Genomic DNA, 25665 nt, shown 5'->3' with positions numbered 1-25665 from the left:
CCCTGAGACCCTGACTTTCTGCTGCAACACACTGAGCATCTTCACATCCCCTTCGTCCCAGCGGGCTCTTGTCATCTGCTGCCTTTCCTGAAGGAATGATGAACTGAGGACAGCTACTGCCTACAGCAGCACAGATGCAGTCTGCTTTTTTTTTTATTCTGTGCACATCCTCCTACAGCTTGATTTATACGTCTTTCATCAGAAAAGAGAAAAGGTGGATAAATCTTCTGGGAGATATGCAGTTCTTTGTATTTCCTTCAGCAGTCCAGAGAAAGAGGCATCTGAGAAGGAAGGAAAGCTTTCTCCCATGTGTCCAAGCCACCTCTCAGAAACCACATGAGCTATCACTTAGAAAACTCCATTCTTTGGGGTTTAGCATCCACAATTTACTTAATCCCTAAAATTACCCACATGCAAGTCCTGTTTAGGGGGAGATGAGTGCTCGTAAATATTTATCTAACTCCTTAAGGTTCTCAAGAAGAACAAATTTTACATGAATCATGTCCTTCCATTAGTTTAGATCTTCATCTCTGTGCATTTCCATGCTTATCCAAAGTCCCGATTCTCACTTCAGGTTGCAGTTTGGTTCCAACTGTTGTTATCATGTAGCTCTGCACAGTGCATTTTATTTACAAGATCCTGTCTAGCCAAATGGCCAGGTTTTCTTTGGTGGACAAAAAACCAGTGACTTGGTCTTCAAAAGGTAATAAATCCATACATCCAGTGGCACTCAACAGCCTGAGTATATGGAGACAGCATGTCCTATCTGCTCCCAGTGCTCTACCCACAGCAATTTGAAAGTGTCCTCCCTGAAAGACTGCCAGCACTGTCTTTTAGCAAGGTCACTTCTTCTTTGCTGGGGCTTTGGCATTCCCACCAGCCTTGCCATTAGTTTTGGTGCTTCCTCCTGATTTTATTGCTTCACCTTCTTTTTCACCTTTCTTTCCACCACCTTGTTTCTTGTCAGTAGTGTCCTTTCCCCCCTTTCCTCCCTTTTCTCCTTTTTCACCCTTTTCTCCTTCTTTCTTTTTGGTCCCATCCTTCCCTTCTTTCTTGGATCCTTCTTTCTTGGATCCTTCTTTCTGGTTCTTTTCACCATTCTTCTTCTTGGAGCCTTTGGATCCATCTTTCTTACCCTGAACCTTGTCCACTTTTCCAGATACAGTGGGAACTTCTTCTTTTTTTTCTTCTGCAGCCTGAGCTGTACGCAAGAATGGAAAAAGAAAACAGGAAAGCAGTTAACTTGGGTTGACACTAGCCAGGAAGAGGGCTACTCCTGCTCCCTGCTGGCAAATCTTGGACAAAGGGAAAATACTTCTGCTGGGGCTTTGTCTGTACAGCTGTCTTCCTCACTACCAGGTTTTCGTGTCTTTATTTTGAGAAAATAGACGAATGGGATAAAGCAGAACTGGTAATTTCAAGAGCTGAGTTGTGTATCTATTGGAGGAAACGGCTCCTGTTGGTAGGAACTGATCCATGAACATTATAAGCATGGGCCATAAGCATTTCCCAATAATGACATTCAATGTGGAGTTGTTCTTCCACAAGAAGGAACAGAAACATCTTTCATGCAAATCAGTACAGACCTGGCTTGGGTTTGTTGGTTGTTTTTGGTTTGGGTTTTTTTTGGGTGCTTGGCTTTTCTAATTCTTTGTTTTCCTGTATGGGGTATGTCTCCTGCAGCTGAGAGTGGACAGGAGGGATTCTGCTGGGGACCTTTGCTCTCAGAGACAGACAAGCAGAAGATGGCTTGCCCAGCACAGGACTACAAAGTAGGCTTAGCTTATGTCCCGTCCCCATCCAGCCACCATGGGACTGGCTTCCTACCTGTACCACTGTAATTAATGGCAACAACATACCATGGGCATATAGCAATGAACTCTAGTGCATAGTAAGCTCTGTTTTGGTATGTTTTAACACACAAGCCATATTAGTTACAGGAAGCTTATAATATCTTTACTTCTGAAATATTTTTACTTAGGAATATCTTGGATTCATTGCCCACATTTCAGGTGAGAAGAGTCATAAGTATCACACTGGGTCTGCAGACTTTAATTATTCTGACAAAGGATTTGGTAGCAGAAAACTTTTCCTCATCTTTCTTATTTTTTTTCTACTAGAAGTGGTTCATTTTCTCAAAAGTATTTCTGACCTTAGAGCTTGATGCACTGAACTCTCATCTCAAGCTGCAACTTGACACTTAAACATGGATCATATTTCATGTATTTCTTATGGAAAGTTTTTCCTTTGCTCAAGACCAGCAGAGTACAAAGTTTTGCAAAAACAAGTGAAAATGTGTTAAGTTTCCCATGACCTCCTTCTCTGAAAATCCCCAATATAGGACTCAGAAAAGTAAATAGATAACCATGTTAACACAACTTAATAATTAAAATCAGCCAAGATGTAGCAATGACCTGGGAGTGACCTCAGCAAGCAGAGGATGATTAGTCACTGTTTAGCTTTCTTCTGCTAGCACCTAGGCTAAGTCAAATAATTTCACATTTGTCATAGGCTAAGGAAAGATGACAGTGAACTGGCTTAGGAGGTAACTTGGTATGGGCCTTTGGTGAGATGTCTCAACCCTTACCTGGAGCCATGGGACTCCAATCTGTTTAAGTAGCCCCAAACCTCCCATTGCTATGGGTGTCTGTAGTGTCACTTTCAAATTGCAGCAATGTATTACTGGTGTGAATCAAACCTGAATTTGTTCTATTTACCTAAAATATTGCTTCAGCATGCACACTAAAATAAAATATCATCCTTTGACCCTGGGAACTGGCAATTCATTTATACATTCAAATGGGAGTAGAACAATACAGACTCTTTCTTACAACCTCAGGGGAAATCCTGACATCTCATATAAAAAAAAAAGGAGAAGGAAGAATAAAAAAAAAAAACAAAAACACATTGTCTGCTTCCTGGACAAATATGGTAGGAACCAGGTGAACTTCCAAAAATATCAGCTGGAGCAGCCTCAGATCAGAATACTTGAAGATCTCCCAGGCCATGGATCCAGACAGTACATCTCCACCTAGAGCAAAGGCCAAGTCCTGCTTGTACTTCTCCCGCAGACTGGCAGACAGAGCACAAATGAATCAATTTGTATATAACATTTTATACACTGAACCCTAAAGTCCATTTTATTTATGTCCAGTAAAAGGGCTTGCCATATATGACACTCAAAAAAGTGCACGGAGAGCCATTTGGCAGTTAGAATATTCCATCATAGTAAATGTGAAGTAGGGTAAAATAATGCCAAGAAATGAGAGTATTTACGCATTGTAATATATTCATGATTAATAGCATTTGACATTTACAGAAATCTTTAAAGCATTTAATGGCCACTCGGTAATTAAAATCACTCAAGTCATCTCTCTGGCCTTGACTGGGTCTATCAGGGGTTGTCACGGTATAAGTATATAAATAATTGACAAATACATACATTGTATTTCATGACTGTATAAATCAAAGTCAGTTGCCAAATGTCAGTGGGGCGACATGGCAGAGCATCACACTCTGTACAGATGAAAATAACAGCACAGAGATGAAGCCCAAAAGTTTGCATACTTTCTGTTGTAATGCCTAAATCATGTAGTGAAACTTTTTTGGGGACAGGATGCATACTAATCTCAGAAGGAGGGCAAACCAGTGGGTTTGATCACACATAGCTTTTGCATCTAACACTTCAGGCGCTGACAGCTGAGTCAGTCCTTTTGGGTCCCCAAGACTGGAGACATACAGGCATTTTTAAGGCACAATTTACCTCTTCCACTTTAGCACCTCCCCTACCGTGAAAGGAATCACATCCTTTTTATTTTCCACCATCAATAAAGGGATAAAGTTGAGTCAACTAGCGCTGATGCAGACTTCTCCATAGATGTGAGTAATGTACTTGTGGTTAGATGACTCCCACCCCAGTACCAGTTACTTCAGAGCAACTTGGGCAGATTTATATCTGACCCCAGAGGACTAGGAGCTTCAGAGCACACGTATTCATGAGCCATTACCCGACATCAGCAGCCACTCAGCAATATGTTATCCACCAGTCTCCTACCCTGCACCATGCCAGGACCATAATTCTGGGATTCTCAAAAGGTCAAAGGGTGGTCAACTATTCAACTTACACGTTTAACTGGATAAAAGTTTAGGTAGTCTTTATGGTGCAGCTGACTTCCCATAAATTGCTTGCTTGTGGTAATTTATTTGTGAGTTCATGCTGCAATAATTTACCATGGTCTGATTAAATCTACACCAAAATAGCCAGCCTTTGGATGGAGTTTGTGGGATGTAAAGGCTGCTTACAGGAGATCAAATTTTATTAGCATTCTGAGTGAAGCGGCCATTCTGCTGCCCAAATACCCTTTCTGGATATTCTCATCCTTAATTTATTGGTTTTCCAGAAGTAACAGCTAGGCAGGAAGAGGATGCAGCAGCACATGAGTGAATTTGGCCTTCTGCTATCTACAGGCATGATCCTTCACACCCTCTGGGATCTACTGATAGCTGGTCCTTACAGAGTCAGAATTTGGTCTTTTGGGCAGGAAGTCGAAGGATACAATACCAAGCACTTCCATGTGTGATTGCTTGTCCATGTAAGAGCGCATTAACTAGACTTTTGGATGACCTTTGACTTTAAACTAGGTTAAGAGAATTTAACTGTATGGACAAGGGCTTATTCATGCCAGTTGGGTTGAGCTCCAGAGAGTGGTCTGGCCATCCTCAGTTTATAGTACAGGCATAGTCAGATGTCTGAACACCTCTGAAATACTGAGGTATGTGCAAATTCCTACTGTTAAGCACTTAGTTCTGTATTTTGCTGGTGTAGGACTAAATTTCTACAATCATGTTATCTGCTTCTTTCACCAGTTTCATGGACTGAAGCATCACATTTTGAGTCGAGGAAACTCCCAGTTTCCATGAAGCTACAGACCACAGGGCTTGCAGAGACACAGGAAAGAGAAAAAAAAAATCATAAAAAGGTATTGAGAAAACATAGGTGAAACGCAGAAAGGGAACTGAGAAGCAGAGAGTCCAAGGTATGATGGATCTCATCAGAAAAGAGAAGCCATAGACAGACAGACAGGAAGGCAGTCCCCTAATTTCCTTGCAGGGCCATTTCATCTTCTTCTTTCACCACAGGCAGGGAGTTGAGAGGTCTGGACTGGACATGACCAGAGAGAGTTAGGAGAGTTTCAGTAGAGCCTAGGGTACAGAATCAGGAAAGATGAGTGTGAGGAGCAGAGACCAGTGACAGAAATACTCTTGGCCATCCAAATGGGGCAAGCCATTTATGGGTGAAACTCCAGCAACTCTTTTTCTTCCTACTGACAGCCCCCCGCCCTAACCCAGGAACTGGCCCTGAAAATGAATCACACTCTCTGGACATTTTAAACATGAACTTCAAAGGAATGACCCTGACTTGTACCAATGGAGAAACTGTCCCTTTCATCTAAATGACCATGCCTGCTGCCACAAATGCTGCAGGTTTAGTGCATGCGAATGGGAGGTGTTTACCAAGTCATGGCAGTATCTTAATGGTTGTGCCCAAGAAGCCACACTAATTTACACTAAGGGAGGACCTAGCCCTTTGCATTCCTGCATACAGAAAGCAAGCCCAAAGGAACAGATGGGTTTCACGTGTAGGCGTGGGCATGGAAAGTACCTCCAGGGATCTCTGTCAGCTCGTTGAGAGGTGGCACAGTCTCCAGTTTGTCTGCATATGTCTTGGCTGCTTGCCGTTGAGCATATCGTGCCTCAATCTCTTTCTTTGTTCGGGGAATCCGGCACTTGAAGATACAGCAGAGTGTGATAACTGGGAAAAGAGAGAGGGAAGCAAGAGTTTTCAGTTTCGTCAGCAGATCTCTGTCTAGTACAGGCTGGCCCATTTACAGTGGGGAGACAGCAGGAAGAAAAATTAATTTCAGAAGAGTTTCTTCCTGTGGGAACATGTAGCCAGTTACATCAGTGGAAATGCCTGCCTGAGGGATATGGTCACACAGTCTAAAGCAATTGATTTACCTGAAAATAAAGAATTAGCTGAGATGTGGTAAAGGACTGAGCATTTCCTTTCCACCAAACCCAATGCAAACCATTGCCTTAAACTATATATGCCACCAGTTTTTCTGAGCACCAGAGCATCAACAACTTAAATTCATTATCTCTTTGGAAATGACAGCAGCATTTAAGATGTACTGTCACCCTTCAACAGTGTGTTACTGCTAGAGGTTCCTGACAACATGTTTTAACCATTCATTTTTGTGGTACGTAGATGCTGGGGCTGTGGACCTCCAGCTGAAGAAAGCAATGAGGAGTTTGGTATGGAAATGCTGTAAAACCTTCAAAATAGATCCACAAGAGCTCAATATATGCCTTACCTGACTTTCATCCAAATCCATTTAGCGCAAGCCAAGAATTGAACCCAGATCTCCTAAATCCCCCTGTCATGCTCTTACTATTCCATCATGCTTCTTTCCGTGAGCTAGGCTTCTTTACATGAGTTAAGGATGCAGATGATGCTTTTACTCCTAGTAAGAAATATTTTTCCTTCATGTTTAAACCTATACTTTATTTCAGAATTTCCATCTGCAAATATCCTCATGATTCAGACAATTCACTTCAATGAAATCACTATTGGTTGGTTTCTTAGACTAGGAATTCACAGGCTTGAGCAGATCATTGGTTCATCCATGTACTACTTCTGACAACAACAAAGCAGCAACTTCAGGGAAAAGATCAATGAAACTTGGAAACAGGTAATCATAAAATTAGTTGGCCCATAGGTCATAAACACATGTCAAGAAGCATGAGATCTCATGGTCTGCATGAACTTTTGAGTTGCTTTTTTGTTGGCATCTTTAAAATAGTTTGAGGGATTCTTCTATTCTAAATAAAAGGTCAAATTTCCAACCTACCTAAGTTGTTAACCTTGTTTATATACCTTATGGAAATGGGTTCTGCAGGCAGGCAGAGCCTTGTGCTTGGAAAGATATTGTATATCAGTTTTACATGCTCTTATTTTAACTGGAGTTCCCCCATGACACATCAACGCTATGAGAAAGGAGCAAGCATCCAACTTTCTGTACACTTCAAAAGTCAGGTAATCTCCTCTGGCTTTATATCACCATGAGCAATGTACTAGACCTTTGAGACTAATCCAAGGAAATGAGAGAAATAATCTGTATGTTTGCTTCCAAGTATGACCATTTCTCATTCACCAGGAGTAAAACCATTTTGCAGACAGCCTTCACAACACATGATGCAGACCATTTGCTGGTGTAAATTTTACTCCCTAGAAATTTGTCCTGTACCTGTACAGCCTCTCCTAAGTAAAGAGGGATCACGTTAACCAGGAACATGTTACCAAGGAAAGTGTAGCAGCTCCTCTATCCCTTTGCTAAATTTTGCTGCCAAAAATATCACTCTTAAACAGTTTGCTGCGGAGCTGTTGTAGTGGAATCACACTCAGGGCCATCTAAATGTCACAACAGGACGAGACACCTGAAGCTGAAGTGAATTGCCTAAAACAACATGAAATTGTAATAATGTGTAATTGGGGAAGCAATCAAGATGCTTTTATCCTTGCTCTTCCATGAGGGTCAGCAACAAGCTGAGGGTAATTGAGCTTTTACTTGTCTTACAAAAGGAAAGCAAGGTACCCATATGGTGTGATTGGCAGCACAGCATTGACAGCTTGCACGTGGGTAACATACCACATCTGGAAAGCACACAGCTGGGTCTGCCCTGCTGTTCAGGGCAGCAGGGTTTCACTGTGTGCCTGCCCACAGAGCCTCCTACAGCTACATCGCAACCAATGGATGGCACAGATCTTTTCAGGCTAGCCGACAAAAAAAATTACCCAGTAGCTGGGCAAGGACTCAAGGCAAGGTCAGACTAGACATAAGTATGCTTTTTTAACAGTGACAGCAAGCAGGGAAACAATTCACTGGGGGGAATGGGGTATGTGCTTTTTCTCTAACCACTTTTAAATCAAGATCTATTGTGTTCCTAAAAACACTCTGGAATTTAGCTAAGCCAGAAAATCCTCTGCTCACATTTGAGAAAAATTTGCCAGGAAAACTAGCACCGTATTTCCTGGAGATTGATAAACTGTGAGACTGTCAGCTTTCAAGGGAAGCCCAAAGAGCTTAGCCAATGCCCTTGAAAGTCAAGGACAAAATGCCTGCCAATATCACAGTAGTTGGCTTAGCCCTGCAGGAAGGAGTAGGGGTTGTTGTCTCTCTTGCACTTCTACTTCTTTTCAATTACTAGGGACAAAAATGGCAGTTGCTACATGACAATCATGAGCTGGGCTCTCTGTTTAACTTTCTAATGCAGATAAAGCGTTACACTGAGGTACTGGGGACTTATGTTGTCTTGGGATGTGAAATGACTCATAACCAGCCACTGGAGCAAGAGGCTTATGTGAAAATAAAACAGTACTATTCCTATCTCCATCCCCCTTGCAAGCTGTTCTCAGTGTGAGGCTCGGGCCATGCACGGGGCTAAGTATTGGACTCAATGCCATTATCTTTTTGAAAGAACAGGCCAGTGAATAAGATTTTGGTACAGGAGCTTTAGGACACTGAAACCGATGCCAGGAATGATCATTTCATTGCTAGTGGGAAGTTATTGCCTGTTGGATACCTTTGCTTTTCCCTCCAGGTCAGACACAGGAGGCAGAGTGGGTGGAATTCATCTGCTCTGGTTTATGTGTCCCAAAGCTAGAGATTATGGTGTCAGCCACTCCAGGCTCTATTTATCACTGGTGGAGAGCAAGAAGCATCTCTACAGGGTGATTAATCTTAAAACAGAAATTTAAGGTATGCCAAATAAATCATTCTCTGCAGCTGCCTTTCTCCCCATTAACTACAAAAAGAGCTTGGAATGAGCAGTCTGACATACGACAGTGGAAGAGCTGTGACCCCCAAAGTGAGAGCCAGAGGCTGGACAATGTGCCTTAGGGCTTCCTAAATGATGTCAGAGATCTGCATTTAGGTGTGTGAACGGTTCCCTCAGTTAGAAGAGGTGACTCTCATACTTTGGAACCTGAGTGAAATGCTTATTGCATATTAGAAGTTTGGAGCTTTCTTAGCATCGTTTAAGCATCATTAAAGCATCATTTAAGCATCATTACTTTAAGTTTTTTCCTGCTTCAAACCGGTGAGATTATATTTGCTCCACTGATAAGCCATCGAGTGAACCAGAAAGCAATGTAACTTGTAGTGTTTCCTGGGCCTTTGTTGACACCAAGCTTAATATTATTTTCCACTGGAAGAGCAGAGATTTTTTTTGTTCTGAAGACAGCCTGGGAAACTGAACGTGCCTGTAAGGGTTCTGAGAGCATCCTCACCATCATTACACTTTCCAGGGTTTGACTGCCTGGGTTCAGGGCCAGAAGAGAAGTAATGCAGCTGGTGGCCTTCAAAGGAGGAATTAGAAGAAGCCTTAGTGGAGGCTGCCCTTTTCATCACTTGGAGTGACTCTTAAGCCGATGCCCTCGTGCCTAGCCCCTGCCGGAGGTCCACTGCAGTGGATGCTGTAGCTGTGCCCATGCCTGGTCATGTGTCCCATTGACCCAGACCCTGACCCATGGACATGACTTCCTGGCTTCGCCTCAGACCTGCTTCATCACTATTGACTTAGCTGTGTCTGATGCCATTTACATTTAGCCATCATGTGAGGATGTTTGGTAATGAGGATTACTGTTTAAAAATACCCATTCCTGTAAGATAACAGATCAAGAATTGGACTGTACTCTCTTCCATTAGAGTTAAACGTCAAAGCAATACTCTTACAAAAGCTTAGTATGTGACAGAGCATCAGCTGAGCACATTAACTGATAGGCCCATGTTCTCAGGGTAGAAGAATTACAACATAAAAAAACCCAACACTAAAAACCTCCATGAGGATTATATATACAATGAAAGTAGCTTAAACTAAAGGTTTTTGTTTGGTATATGAATATGTGTAGGAATATTAATTGCAACTCAGTTGAATAGTGATAACTTGATCACTTTTGATTCTGGGTCCATAGGATGAAGTATTTGGGGGACCAATTAGCTTGGATGTAACTTGAGAATTTGTTATTATGCTTTTCTTTTGGCAGGTGGATGACCTGACTTCAAGCCTTGAATGTCTGTTTTATATTAAACATTAATCAATTCTCTTGTTCCCCAGGTGAATGCTTTAATCACACATCTATCAAGCAATATTTAGTCCCTTTTTTTTCATGCTGTGTGTCTCCTTCTCCTTTCCAGGATCGCAGCTTTCATTTTAATTGTTGAGAAGACTTCTAAAATGCAGTCTGAGTAACCTATTGCCTGTCTGATGCTACGGTGAGCTTAAAGCAATCTCCATAAGATGTATCAGTGCCCCGTCAGCACCATGGAAGGTCCATGAAAATATTCACCATCAAGGCTTGCAATGGTGACATTATTTATGGTTTCTTTGCTATCAAACTACACAAAGCAGAAAAAGAAACTTCCTGTGTGACAAAATGTAGTGGAGTCATTTTCAATTCTCTCCGTTTTCTCAGCTTTTCTGTATTAATAATATATGGCCTTGTGATACTGTGAAAATAAGCATCTTCCATTAACTGCACATATAAAATATGAGCTTTTTCTTTTTCAATAACATGCTGTGGATTGCTTTGCTGTTTGGCTTCTAAAAATCATTTTCTTACCTATATTTTTTTTCATATTCAGTTACCTGACATACACGGTTGAATTCAGCCACCTATTCTGAAGGAATGTTTCTGTTTTAAATTAAAAAGTCAGGTCTGGGCCTGCACGTGGTATTCCCTTTCCACACTGAAGATTCAAGCTGACAATGTATCAAATAATTTTTCATTGCTTCTGCCAGGCTGATCATGTGAAACGTAATTTTTCCAGAAGGAAACAAATACCTGCTGGTCCTTTATGAAATGGGTATTTTAAAGGAGTCAACTTTTCGCTATCTGTGATGACAAAAGCGGTATTCTAAGTGATATATTTTCATTCTTCAGGATATACTAAAAATCACTGCCTTGGGAACTAATGAGGACTCTGAGGCTTGTTGTTTTCTGGATTTTTAGCATGTTTCCATTATTTTTACAGGGGGCAATGTCTTCCTAATATTCATATCCAATACTATTGAGGTTGGAGGAGCTGAGAAATGGCCCCCAAATCTGAAGTACACTAACAGAGAAAATATTAAATACATAATTGCTACCATAAACAATAAGATGCTTGTGACTAAATAATGGCTGTGTGTTTACTCCCACTGGCTTAAACTAAAATGTTTTGTTTCATAACTGAAGCAAGCTAAGAACATACGCAAAAGACCATGAAAGGAGCTCTATTGATTTGAACTAAATATCCATGTGGCCAAGTCACTCTGTTCATGGTCTCTTTTTTCTTTTCACTTAAGTGAGTTTAGCTTATCAACCGTAACACAGTTGCTTCTAGTTTAGCTGGATAATAAATATTAAAAAAAAAAAAACAAAACCAAAAAACAAACAAAAAGAAGGAAACAATACAACTTGGTTCTCCTAGGAGCTGGGAAAGATGTAAATGAAATATCTTCTCCAGAGACTGCTTGGTGTAATATTTCAGCAGAGCTATGATTGAGAACTGAATAGTTTTATAAATTGAATGGAAATTGGCTGCAATACACAGTAGGTTTGTTCCTTCTGAAGCTGAAAAAATACAGTCTGCCAATGAAGCATTTAATTAACATTTAGCAAAGTAGCCTGTGCTGCTCTGAGTTAATTAGGCAGCCATTCCATTGTTAATAATGCAAGCAATTAATGCAGATGTATTCAATGGCAAGTTAACTGCAGCACTTGTGTTTAAATGCTCTTTGAAAAGCCTGGAGAATTCCTTACTATATGATTATGATGCTTTAAGGAAAGAGTTGGCATATCTTGCCTGTTCAAGCTACTCACAGCAGTGTAAATAACTGGCCAATTGGGATAATGCAATGATCAGGGAGGGCTACGAAACTCTTAAGAAGTTAGTGCTTGGGTGGCTGCTTGTAGGACTGGTCCACCCTGAGTGCTCAGATGCTGAGATGATGCTGTTGCTGGTGCCTGAACCACCTCATTTAAAGATGCCACTGCTGCTACTAGAGCTATTGCTGAGATACTACTGCCTCAGAAGAGGTTTCTGAGCTGCAGAAGAAGGAGGCTTTCCCTCTAAAGGGTGTACAACCATCTATGGGGCACGTAACCGCATCCTGGCTGCGGCTCAGGCTTGGGATCAGCTTGCGGCAATGGGTATTCAGGATCTGCTTTCTTTTGCAAAACAGAGAGACATAGATGGTAAAAATGACAGATTTAAAGTCCAGGTTGGAGATTAATTAGATGCACTCGCAAGATCCTTCTCAGTCCTGTATTTTATCCCACTCTATGGTTGTTCTTTCAATGGAAATCTAGTACTTGGATTAATGTACTAATTTCCTAGAAAGCAAAAATAGGAGCCAAAGAATGAAGAGATCTAGATTGTAGTCCCAATAGTTGTGCCAATACGACTTCAATCAAAACACGTTTTTAAATATGTCCATCTTTGCAAAACGTCCTGAGGATAAGCTGAAAGAACTGCTGCAAGGGGTCAGGGCCACTCCAGTATTTGCTCAGCCATCAGGCTTAACTACGTGTCTATATGTGATATTTTCCTGGTGTCTGGGAATGAGGGTCTGTCCACACCATTACATCACATCATCTGACCCCTCTGCACACCGCAGGTTATTATGTTTAATTACTGCCTGAGTGAAATAACTTGTGTTGGATTGAATCCCACCTTATTCTGGGGAGAGCTTTTCAGGGATGGAGAGCACAGCAATGTTTAATCACCCTCTGTGCTACATTTATTTCTCAAATTCTCATTTGAATTGATCTGGTTTTAATTTCCAGATTCTGATTTTGCTTCTATGCACTAGACTGAAAGGACTTTTAATAGCCTTTTTTTTTCTTTCCTTCTTTTTGAAGTGCTTCAGTGCTGCAATCAAGTGGTCTTTTGATCTTTTTTCCAACAAGCTAAACAAAGTGCGTTCAGTGAGACTCTTGTTTGAAGACCTTTCTCCAGGCATCAAACAGAGGTGAGGATTTTTGGGTCTTTTTTTTTTTTTTTCCTGCAAGCCTCTTTTGTTTCAGCATTTGTTTTCAAACGTAGGCACAAGCATCTCACCAGAACAGCACAGAGGTCAAAAAACCTTCCTACCTCTCACTAACCCACACTAATACATTCAAATAACTTTTTACTGCAGCATTGACAGCTGCCTGAACATGAGCCAGCAGTGTGCCCAGGTGGCCAAGAGGGCCAGTGGCATCCTGGCTTGTATCAGGAGTAGTGTGGCCAGCAGGACCAGGGAGGTGATGGTGCCCCTGTACTGGGCACTGGTGAGGCCGCACCTTGAGTACTCTGCTCAGTTTTGGGCCCCTCACTCCAAGAAGGACATTGAGGTGCTGGAGCGTCTCCAGAGAAGGGCAACGAAGTTGGTGAAGGGTCTGGAGCACAAGTCTTATGAGGAGCAGCTGAGGGAACTGGGGGTGTTCAGCCTGGAGAAAAGCAGGCTGAGGGGAGCCCTTATTGCTCTCTACAACTGCCTGAAAGGAGGCTGTAGCGAGGTGGGGGTTTGCCTCTTCTCCCTAGTAACAAGTGGTAAGACAAAAGGAAATGGCCTTAAGCTGCGCCAGGGGAAGTTAAGATTGGATACTAGAAAAAACTTCTTCACCGAAAGGGTAGTCAGGCATTGGAACAGGCTGCCCAGGGAAGTGGTTGAGTCTCCATCCCTGGAGGTAGACAGGTAGACGTGGTGCTTAGGGACATGGTTTAGTGGTCGACTTGGCAGTGTTAGGTTAACGGTTGGACTCGATGATCTTAAGGGTCTTTTCCAACCTTAACGATTCTATGATTACCCTGAACTGTGTTGCTTAACTGATTGCTTTGCTCTGGTAATAGTTACTAAATTTTACTAATTATCATTTAGTCACTGAATGTTTGTTTATTCTGTAGATGAGGTCTATATTCTTTTCTCCTAACCGTAGATCCTTGCTTCTGCTGTCATTCACCGCATTTTGTTTGAACGGATTCAGCCAACTCTCTGCATGGCTCCTTCCACCTCTTTTTTTTTTTTTTTGATTTTTCTATTCTCCTGTCTACTGGCAAGGAGGACAGCTTTAACAGCAGCCACTTTGTATTTATTCTGAGCTCAGCAGTGAAAAATATGGGTTAAGGTTGGACCTCTCATCAGAACAAGCGTTTTCTTAGGAAATTTTGATCTGTGCAAAGTTCTAACTAACTCTAGTTCTGAGCTAGGAAATGCTGTCTCGGACAAAAAGAAGCAGGTAGTCACTGGGAGATCCCTGAAGGATCCCTGTAGATCCAGACAGGGCACTTGAAGACACAGGTCATCTCATCCTTAGGTAGACATCTAAAGCAAACAGATCAATTATTTCCACTTGTTCTCTCACCTGGTCACCTCTAGATGCCTACCCTGAAAGCATCTCTAGATAGGTGAGATGAGTCATAGTGACAAAGTCCGTATCAGAGGTTTTGGCTGGGATTCTGAGCTATTAATTAACACAAATCCTAATTAAAAAAAAAAGCTCCTGATTGCTTATGCTTTCTGTCTCTTTATTGGGGTCTTTTATGCCTGGTGCAATAGCTCCTGAGGCTAAGGTGGAGCTCTCTAACCTTCTTTCCCTACCATCCCACCTTAAAGGCTGGGAGCAGGGGTGGATTTAACCATCCCAAGGGGTGAAAGGTTTGGGACTGAACCCTCTCCATTGCCTCCATGCAAGGAGAGGAACTGTCACAAGGAGGAGCCAACACTGCAACTGTGTGAGGCAAGATCTAAGGTTGATTGTTCCATAACAAGGAGAAATACTTCTTGTCAGCTGTTTATTAAAAAAATAGTCAATAAGCTGGGCCTGTCTTTTCGGTCAAACTAGAGCTAGCAACAATACCCAAGATCCCAACGCCCACATCTAATCTTGTGACTTGGGAAGATCAAAACCAGATTTGGATCTAGCCTGTTCAGCTCAGACCTGTCTACCCCCAGACCTCATGTAGTCCTATGGATACACACAGATTTCAAACCATAATTAATTGCAAGGAACATATGGCTGCTACCTACATTCATTTACACCAGCTGAGAAGTAGGAATATGGGCTGTTATTTACCCTGCCCTGGGAATCTGCAAAATCCCTGTTGTTTGGTGTTAGCTGGATCTTGTGCGAGATGATGGCTTGTGCCTGGTCTCCACACTGGGAAGAGAAAATGCACAGGGTGGGTCAGGCATGAAATTGCATTTGAAGAGCAAGTGGGAATTATAAAGATGATGGTCTATTGAAATAACAATAGTCATAATAAATCGGAACATGAAGAGTTAACCAAGTGGGTTTGCCCTGGAAGGCTGCAAATCTGACTTTCACTTTCAGATCCATAAAGCCATACACAAGTGATACTCGCTTGTCCCAAGCAGACCTCAAGCACACCTGTACTTCATGCACTGTGCCATACAGCAAAGCAGCCTCTCCTCACAGTCCCCATCTCTGATGCCAGAGTCCATCTGTGCACAAATCTGCACTTCATCACCCCGTTGCCTTGAGCATCAACTATCACTGAGTGGGAGGGAGGATGAAGAAGCAGGTTAAGCTTCCAGCTGGTGGGAACACCCACACAGAGGAGCTGTTTTGGAGCCCCACCGTGGTCCAACATCCCAGTTCTTCCTCTTGCAGACTCCAGACAGGGCCCCCCCATGTGACCTGATAGCTGTCACATTTAAGAGAAGCCAGCCTCAGGCAATGGCATCTCCAGTGCTTTTTAGCCGATAGAGATCACAACAACTAGTTTTGTAGTAGCCTTGGGCCTGTGCACGTGTGTGAGTGAGAGAGAACATGCATGATGGAAGTTTAAGATAACGTTATTGTACAAAACAAGAATGACATAGGTTATTTCTTATTAAAATAATCAGGAAGAAAGAATATTTACTTGTTCTTAATTGGAGTACATAAAAAATGGTCCTTCCATTGTAAAAGACACTTAACTTTCTCTTAAGCACCCTGTTTTTTGCTCAGCTTGAGCTACATATGCTGGTGCCAATAAGTTTGGGGGCTTTGGCTATTTTGTAGGCACACGAGTGCAGAACAGTTCTACAACAGAAAGAAATGTCTCGTGTGTGATAAGAGGTTTCCATGTGAGAACTTGGGCTGAGGGCAAAAGAGGGGCTCAACATATTGTCTCCATATAAGAGCTATCCCTTGTCCCAAGTGATGCTTTCTGTGATAGAGGACTCCTCCCCTCATATCCACCTCTGCACATACTATTCTGTGCACCCTGATGAGTGTTTCTTGTATGCTGGGCTGCGGGTGATGCAGTGTTTGAAGATAGATGCTAAAGCCTCTGTCAGAAAGCTGCATGTGAAGCATCCCTGAGCCAGTCTAAATTATCTGTGCCTCGCTGGAAATTCCACGTGTTAAGGGAAACATCTGGTTAGATTTGCCATCCAAAAAGTAATGGTTATTTAATGGTGTAAATCTTTTGCCTGGCATTTATATTTCAACACCCACAGCAAGCTGGTAAATAAAACCTCTAACACTTCAAATTAAACTCAGTTAATTGCATTCAAGATGTTTAAGAGCTTTGTTGGTGCTTGTTAAATAATACTTGATTCCTGGGAACACGCTTGTTCAGTGTGAGGCCCCCCCTTGTACTCTCACAGTATTTTATGCTCCTCTTGAACCTTTGACAGGTTCAAGGGAAAGACACCCAGTTTACACAGGCAGATAAGCAAAAGCTTTGCATTCATGACTCCCAAGCATCGCTCCTGATGACAGACCTGCTTCTTCAGGCTTTCATGTCTGTGGTTATATGTCAGGAGAAAAACTACTGATGCTCATGTCTGGGGCTACGTGTTACCATTTGACTGGCATAGGTGAGAATGGGAAAGCACCTCTGGTAGGCCTTGCAAAAGGACACAAAGATAGGGAAAAAGCAATCAGAACTGAGCCTCCTACTTTTGCAATCAGCTTCTGCTTTAGCCCACTACTTTGTCACTCCTCATCCAGGTAAGCCTTACTTCCCAGTAGTACTAGACCTGGTGCAGACTACGTGTAAGGACGTGCAGTGAGTAAACCTATTTCCATGGCCCCAGAGCTGTTCTGGTGCCACTAAAACACCATCACCAAACAGTGAATTAAAGGTCCACCACTCATGGAGACAAGGTGGTCTAAAGTCACCACCAGCTTAGGCAGCTCAGCAGTTTCCTGGCGTGACGACTGGCACCATCCAAAGCCAGCTTGGTCTTCATTTTGAGTTGAGCACAAGGCATGAGCTCCTGCCTGGAACACTGCAGTGGGATGCAGTAACAGCTCTGCTGCAACCCCATCCCTGCTATAGTTCCATCCCGCCTTCTCCCTCACTTCCTCCATTCAACAGAGTAGATTCAAAACAGGATGATAAAGAAAGGTGTTTCTCCCTGCCTGTGGTACCTGAAATACATCTGGCTGACACTCTACACCAAGCTGGCATGATATAGATAGAGGAGGACTCTGGGCAGGAGCTAAGAGTCATTGCTTCCTCTACACAGCACTGTCCCTACTCCCGTTGCCCTCTTCATGCCCTCTTTTCATTCCAGAGGGATATGCCAGCAGGGATCCCGAGGCATTTTGCCCTGAATCCAGACCGAGCTGTTGGATTGTGTCTGCAGAAATCAGTGGGGCATTACTCAAAGAGGTGTTGCCTGCATCCTCCCTAGGGGGCTGCTGTCAACAGACCTGGGGGTGCATATAAACAAGGAAACCCGCAGACCTTGAAAGCAAAGTAACATCCAGAGAGGAAAATAAATAGCCCATAGGCTGATGAAAAATGTTGATGGTGGTTGTGATGCCAAAGAAAAGGGTGAGTCAATGGAGAGCACACTGGGCAAGCCTTGGGCCAGCTGCTGGCTCTCCCAGGGATGGATCAGGACCACCCCCTCCTCCATCACAGCACTGCAGTTTGCAAAGGACAGTACTTTTGGTGCAAAGTCCTCAGTCTTTGTGGATGAAACAGGCTGTGCAAGATTCCAAGGTCATGACTCAATCCCATCCTATGAGGGCCATAGTGTTGGGCCTCAGTTCCCCATTTACAGCTTCACAGGACAAAAAAAAAAAAGAAGAAGCCAGATCAAGAAACCAGAGAGCAGTGCTCCTGAGTGAATCAAATCCTCCTGACAGCTATCTCATCTCAGCTGTCTGTTGTTGTCTCATCAAAGTCTCTCCAAGATAGAGGGGGACACATGCAACTGTTGTCTTTGCTTCTGCCTGTAAGGGGTCTCTTTTCTTATCCACCAGCATTCAGAGAAGCAATCCAGAGTAGCTGAATTATGCCAGGTGCTGAGAGGCAGCCCTGATAAGGATTTCAATGCACACTGTCAGGACGCTTGCTCTACTTGATTCAAGTACCCAAAAAGGAAGGTTTCCTTTAACCACGGACAAAATGACTGAGCTGAAATCTTGGGGGCAGAGGAGCAACAGTGAGTTGATCTACTCTGCGTGGTACTGGAGAAACTTTCTGTTTCCTCCCTTTCTTTCCAGATTTTTCCCTGTAGAGGCTGTGCTTGCTTTAAAAATGAGCTCTTATGTGCCTTCTCCAGTTGCAGCAAAAAGACTTGGCATTCCTGATATTTTAGTAGATTAATAAGAATTGTGTAATGATTGAGAACACCTGTGAGAGTTATACTTCCAGCGTCACCTGAACGATGCTCTGCATGTGCTACAAAGTTGTATTTTCTACTGTGGGCTGCTTTTTTCCCAAAGTTTTTTTCCTCTCGTGATGTACCTTATCACAGAGCAGAAACAAAGGAAAAAGATGGAGATGGACGGGTCCAACAGAGAGATGCTTTCATATGGCATATGAGAAAGCCAGCTATCAGTTGCTGCAGGAGAGTCAGAAAAGCCTTCTGCTAACAAGTGTACGAACATTTCATCTCTTCTTGTCTATGCTGGGTAGAGCTAAAAGGCATCCCATTTGGTTTGTAACCTACCCAAAAACCTTTTTATGAGTTAGAAGATCTCCCTAGAGACTTTTTGCCCATTTCAGTGGTATGTGTTGATATGTAAGATGCTTTTATGTCATTTTTTTAATATATTTTTTTTTAAATTCTTTTCATTAAATAAGGAAAGGTAAGAGAGTGTTAGATTTGGCTGTTTTCCCTGCCTTTTATTATGTGATGATGCCATCTTGTGGAAGTTGCTAAGAGCAAGAGTTGGAAACCACACCTAGATCATAGCTATATTTGCAAGTTCTGTTGCTCAGCGGGAGCGAGTTTGTGCTGTGGAAGAGCGTGGAGGATCTGCCATCCCCACTTGGTGCATTTCAGGGGTGGGGGTACTCTGGAGTAGCTCTAGTTTGGTCCCGTGGCTGCTCTTAGCGATTATCATGCATATCTGGGACCATACCTTTCTGTGGCAACTATTTTCTGTTTCCATTTCAACTGAAAGGCATTCAATTCAAGCGCTCCACAATCACCCACAGGGAGGCAGCTAGGGGCATTAACTTTAAAAGCATCTCAATTCCTTTCCTTATCCTCATTTACTCCTTACCTGAATTCACATGACAAAGCAGACACATGACAAAGCAGACACGCCTTAATAACAAGAGGAGATGGTAAGCTAATGGGATTACGTGCAGGCCCTGAGAAGCCCTGGAAAGGATGCTCTGCTGTCTCCTAGTGCGGAGGGGTAGTGCTGTTAGGGGGCTGGGTTACCCTCTTGCTCTGACTGGGAAGGTGCTCCTGGAACCAGGAAAAGGAAGCCATACTAAAGCTCTTCTCCAGCTCTTGTCCCATTAGAAAAGTAGAATATTGCCTAGCTTTCTGGACTGATACCAAGGCAGCCTCCAAAAGCTTAATCACAGAAAAACCTGCGTCTGCTCCTGAGAGTTAAAGCTTTGCTGGTAAAGCTGGGGAACCATCAGTGCTTTGGGGATCGCAAAGCAAAGGAGGACGATGTTGCTGGAGCAAGATACAAGAAATTGGTGAGAACTGACTGTATGATTCAGTTATTCTAATGTCATTAAGTTTGAACCTGCCTTATTTTGTCTTGGATCACAGATTTAGTTAATAGTTGCTGTCTTCACCAAATACTTGTTTTCATAAAGCTGACTGAGCTGGTATGGTTGCTTTCAAATCCCCTCTACTCACTGAAAGAAAGCTCCTTCAAACAAAAAGGCTGTAACAGAGCAGTAGAGCCCTAAACTGCCTCCATTCCATATAGTGATGCACCGAATCTATTTATCGCTCTGAGACTCAGCAAGCCAAAACCCTGTGATCTCCTAGCAAATACTTTCCTACCTCTCCAGTAATGTATTTGTAGCAGGCTGACATAATAGTCTGATTTTGTTGAACTACCTGTGTGTGTTAGTGCGAACTCAAACCTTAAAGCAGATGTTACTTTATTGAATTGCACATAACCTATTTGTTTGCTTGTCTAAACACAGATCCTTAAAAGTATTTTAGTTTCTCATCATTCGCTGCTTTCAGCACTTACAAGACGTAGGCAGTAACTTTCTTTGCATATTGTTTTCCGTAATGCATTTCATTTCTGGGCTGTCACTAGATGAGGAAACTTTCATGGGCATTCGCTTCTTGCTACTGGTATTTTTAGGTAACAAAAAACCCCTTAGTTTCTTTTCTGCAAGTAGTGCACCACCTGATGTGTTGATTTGCCAGCATGGAAGACTTTCTATGCTTGTAACCCTAAATAACCTGGTATTATCAGAGCTAGTTTTTAACGACCAACAAAACAATTAGACCTACTGGGCAAAAATCTCTTTACAATTGAATGCCCCCAAACCAAGAAAACACAGTTAAATAAACTGCTTCACCAGTCTACTTGCATTCTAAAGCTCCTGCTGTTAATTTTGATGCCTATTTCACATGATGTATGGGGTCACTAGGGTTAAATACTTGGCCATGTTTACTTTGCTCTCTGAAGAGTCTAGTGATTGTTTGCAAAGGGTGTTGTGGCATGTGGTGAATTAACATAAGCTTTATTGATGGAGAGTAGGCAAGCAGTAGGAATAGTTATCCCTCAGACTTTGGGTGTAGGGTGCGGTGTTTGCCCAGAAAGAGCAATGAGGGGAAAAGAAAACAGAGGAAAATTCTTGTACTTGCTTTGAAAATAGGAATGCTTGGTTTAAACAGAGCATGGGAACATAATAGGAAGGCTATCAGGGAAGGACTGATACAGGCTACCCGCAGCAGCCGAAGAGGGGGCTGTGGCAACAAGAAGTGACTTGATTCCCCCAATATCAGCAGAGACAACAACACACAGATTGCTGTGCTCTGCTCTTTGATTAGATTAAGGCTACATCTAGATGCAGGTTTAGCAGCAAATTAAAAAGTAACAGGAAGCACTAGAAATCAGTGGTCTGCAATACTAGTTTTTTAGAGCTGCCCCAGCAAACCCATGTTCTCCTAAACAACGGCTGCTTGTAGGTCAGGGTTGGCACTGCCTGTGTCTGGTCCTTGCCAGGAGCTTGCATGTGGCCACTCTGTTTTGAAGCATGCTCATCACTTATGAGTAATGAGAGCAGAAATGATGCAGAAGGCTAGGGTACTCAAGACCTTCCTTTAGTCACTTTAAAATGCTTCATTGCTCCACTTACAAAATAAATTTTAACAAGCAATTAGGGTCACAAGCCAGAATGAGAAAAGAATGGTAAAAAATGCATAGAAGATTTAGATGTGTCTAAGTCCGTACGGCTGAGTGATGTCGTTCCTGGAGTGGTTAAGAATCTGAGGTGATCTCTGAGTTGATGGGATTTACCTTCAGGGACTGAGGACAGGCTCTGTCCCTCTGCTCACCTGTCCTTAACAGGAAAAAGAGGAGGTTCAAGGGAATTGTAGATGAGTCAGTGTAACTTTGTTTGCTGGAAGAAATGCATTAATTATACACTTTGCAAAAGTCTAGAGAGTAACGATAAGATGGGAAAGAAATGGATTTATCACATTTGACTCATATCAAACTAATCTATTTTTTTTTTTTTTTGTATGAAGAAGGCTCAAGGAGAGAGCAGAAGATCCTTCCTTTGAATTTTGATGGGGTTATGACAGTGTCCTAAGTAATATTCTTGTAAGGAAGCTCATGATAGTAGTTTGCAATGCACAGCGAAGCTGGCTTACACTCTTCCCAGAGACTGAGCTGCAAGGGGATGAAGCTGGATGAAGACGCTCAGGTGGGGAATTGGCCATACCCAGATAGATCCTCACAGTGTGGTGGAAGAGTGTCTGATCCCATTCCACTGCAGTCACCAGGTCTGAGCCCGTGGCTTGCTAGTGCCTGGGTCCAAAAAAAGGGAGATTTTTAAGTCCTGAAAGCCCTGCTAAAATGAAGTGGAAGTCTTGGCACCCAGAACAGGAGTTAGGGACCTTAATGCCAGATCTAGGTGTGACTGCAGACCTCTTGAGGCTTCTTACCTCAGCATGTGGGACAGCACCACAAGAGGTCACATATGGATTTTATGGTTATGTGACAGGGCAGGACCGTGGCTATAACATGCATTTGGGCCTGAATGTGGTACTGCACCTGAAAACAGTCCCAGCTGTGGCACAGCCCTATAGTGTCTCTTCCTCTCTAGGATGACACCAGCTAGGACCTGTTGTTCAGGATGTTACAAGATGAACCCATGGTGGCTCATCTGTGGTTCCTTCAAAGACTACACCTGCCTTTCTCTGCTGCAAAAAAACCCTGCATGTAGCCCTGTGATGACAGAGACCAAAGAGCCTCAGCCTGTGAGCTCCATGGCCATTTGGTCTGTAGTCCTCCAGGAACAGGTCCTACTTGGGGTGGTGTTGTGGTTGGTGCAAGGCAGAGAATTACGACTTACTGACTGCCAGGACAAAGATGGCAAAGATACCAATCACCTGCCACAGGCGCAGCCCCCAGATCACCACCGTCTCCGAAGTGACAGGGTCCGGTTTCTTTTTTGGGGGTTCTGTGGTGGCCTGGGAAAGAGGAAGGAAAAAAAAAAAAAAAAAAAGAGAAATGTGGTTTAAGATTTGCAAAGGTCCCTAAAACAGTCAGAAGGTGAACCCCAGTTTACTGACCTCCCAACAATTTGGAAATCTTTGAGGAACAGAGACTTCACTAAAGAGCCTGTATCTAAAGCTTTTGCCATTTTGAAATTTATCTGAAGTATTGCTAGTTTTCGTGACTACAAAGCAAATCTTTTTGCTGCTATTTCTTGAAGCCCCAACTTTTTCTAAAGAGTCCACCTCCTGGGGTCAGGAGGAAATTTCTTATATTTTGTATTCCTATCTTTAAAAGATATTTTTAAGGCTCAGCTGCAAAGTACAACATGGCTTTTTTTCTTTTTTGTAAAGACTTCTCCACAAGTTGCATTGCAGTGGTATCTGCTCTGCTAGGGCTAGATGAGAAGGGAAGGAGGAAAAGAGCCAAATGTCAGGGTGCAATGAGAGCCAGCTGCTCCATAAAGATGGGGAGCTGAGGGGGACCACACAAACAGCAGGGCAGGGGTCTCACCAGAAAGACCCCATCCCACCATGACCAAACAAGGGAAGCAGGCCAAGCCCAGGCTGGCAGCCAAGGTAGGCGGAGAGCCCAGGTCACCAGACATGTCCGTAGTGATGGGGCAGGCTTAAGGGTCAGTGGAGCCCATGCCAGGCACAGGCAAGGCTGTAGTTCAGGCAGGGGCCTTGGCTTAAAGCAGCTCCCACTGGACAGGGATCAGCCCTTGTTGTGCTACCTCACAGTTGGCCCCAGCAGCCTGACCTCCAGGAGAAGGAGGCTCTGGGTGCCTGGAGAGTAATTTCTGCCTTTCTCCTGAACCCTGGAGAAACACTGCAGAAGAACTGCTAGATCAAACAGGACAGAAGTTATTGTGTGTGAGATAGCAGTTGATGCTGGCCTTTGGATGTTTCTTTCTACTTTTCATGATATATTGTAAGACCTGCCAGCAGAATGGGGCAGCTGCTTCCCTGGCTGAGACTGGCGTTTTGGTGCTGAAAGATGTTGGGTCTGTTCTCCTCCTTGGTGCGTGTTCCCTTCCTGACCCCTCATTGGTCCCTTTTTCTCTGCTCAGACTTCATAGCGCCTGAGAGGAGGGCTAGGGCATGGCACACACTTGGTTTCCACCTTCTTTAACTGCATAGTGAGTGCCACAGCATATGGCTACCCCGCTGCTTGAAGAAGCAGTGCAGGAAGGGACCAGGTAACTTGTCTGTTCTGCCTTGGCCCCACTAGAGCTGCTATGGGGGTAGAGGATTTGTCTGCTGGGCAGAGATGGCCCTGGCCAAGGCTGGCTCACCTGCCCTGCAGGCAGGGTTGGCTCTGGCTCTGCTACAAGAAAAGATGTGAATCTTGTCTCCAGTTGTCCTGCTGTGGAGCTCCTTCAGGCATGTAACTGTGTGGGCTTGTGTCCAAGCTGTGAATGTCTGCACTCTGTTGTTGCCTTAACCCACCTTTCTACACAGGGAATACTCCTCTGGAGGGGAGGACTCCTCTAAAACTTCAGTAACCTGCAGTTCTGTGGTGGTGTTTCATAGCTCCTTGGCTTTAAAGATGTGAGTGGGGGTGGGATTCAACCTCTTAAATACAGGCATCTAGTCTTGTCTGAAGTGTTGTGGAGTATCCTCCATCTGCCCACCCAGCAGGGCACAGGTCTTGCACCGTGTCATATGTGCCAGCTGCTATACTCATGTCAGATACTGTAGGACATCTCAAATGGCACTAGACTTCATAGCAATTTCACAGCAGTGACTTCCTCATCTATATGTATGAGACAAAATTGGGAAATCTCATAGCTACACCTTGCGCTGTCTGCGTCATGTTGTATGGGCACCCCGTGCCTCAGTTTCCCCACTGGTAACAGAGGAATATTGCTGCTTCCCTACTTTTGCCTTGAGATATTTTGAAGGGAAATGCCATGTGGATTTGATACAGGGACAGATACTGGAACTCATCTATAACTTGAGAAAGGACACTTGATTTAAATTCCATTATCACTGGGGAATGAGGAATTGATGGCCCCTTGAAGGGTACTACGATGGGCAGGCAGTAATTCCCACACAGTATGTTCTCTAGCTGTCAAAACAGCAAAGCTGAATTTGGGATGGCTATTAGAGTTGCATTTAAGTACTGGGGATTCAGTCATGTTGCTTTAACCCTGCGAAGTTAATGTCAGAAAGCACAGATGTCAGATTTCGTGAAATGTAAGGAAAATTGGTTCAAAACGGGTCTTTCTGGGCTAGAGGCTCCAATTCTGCAGCCAGAGCTCTGGTTCTCACAGCTCCAGAGCGAGATGAGAGATTATAAGAGATTCATAGCAGAAAGGAGAATATACCGTAAGGAGATTAAACAACACAGACAGCATCAAGGAGTCGAGATTAAAGCTTAGACCAGGGATCCTATTGCTATATCCTATTATATATATATAAATTCTATAAATATAGAATTCTATAAATATATATATATATCCTATTATATATATATAAATAACAGTAATGAACAAACAGCTGTTTGCAATGAAGAATTTAGGTAACCTGTATTTGCTGAGAGCCCTTGCATTACTTGAGAACACGTTAAAAGTCTAGAGACAATCCTGTTGTGCTGTGAGTCCAGGAGGAAGGTCCTGGCTTCTCTCATTTTTGCCTTCACGTGAATAAACCAGGAGACTGCCTGCT

General features: G+C 43.2%; 1 protein-coding gene across 1 annotated transcript; it reads right to left on the bottom strand.

Moving 5' to 3' along the window:
• Window positions 1-842: 842 nt before the first annotated feature.
• TMIE (transmembrane inner ear) lies at window positions 843-23600 on the bottom strand. The gene is made up of 4 exons (XM_009475362.1): window positions 23526-23600; window positions 22851-22968; window positions 5663-5812; window positions 843-1201 (listed from the first exon to the last, which is right to left on the bottom strand). Exons 1-4 carry the CDS (start codon window positions 23598-23600, stop codon window positions 843-845), a joined length of 702 nt encoding a protein of 233 aa, XP_009473637.1.
• Between the last annotated feature and the right edge of the window lie 2065 nt (window positions 23601-25665).

Source organism: Nipponia nippon, unplaced genomic scaffold (genome assembly GCF_047370975.1).
Source record: "Nipponia nippon isolate SJK-2023a ecotype South Korea unplaced genomic scaffold, ASM4737097v1 scaffold_1, whole genome shotgun sequence".
In the NCBI taxonomy this organism is placed as follows: domain Eukaryota; kingdom Metazoa; phylum Chordata; class Aves; order Pelecaniformes; family Threskiornithidae; genus Nipponia; species Nipponia nippon.
Note: the sequence above shows the minus strand (reverse complement) of the source record. Positions and strands in the feature narration are given on the sequence as shown.

What these genes read in the sequence shown, in the direction of transcription:
- TMIE (XM_009475362.1), bottom strand. Translation starts at nt 23,600, where the DNA reads ATGTCTGGTGACCTGGGCTCTCCGCCTACCTTGGCTGCCAGCCTGGGC. An exon ending in GCTTCCCTTGTTTGGTCATG is followed by an intron (nt 22,969 to 23,525) that starts GTGGGATGGGGT and finishes CCTCTTTCCCAG; the next exon opens with GCCACCACAGAACCCCCAAA. An exon ending in GCTGACAGAGATCCCTGGAG is followed by an intron (nt 1,202 to 5,662) that starts GTACTTTCCATG and finishes TCTTGCGTACAG; the next exon opens with CTCAGGCTGCAGAAGAAAAA.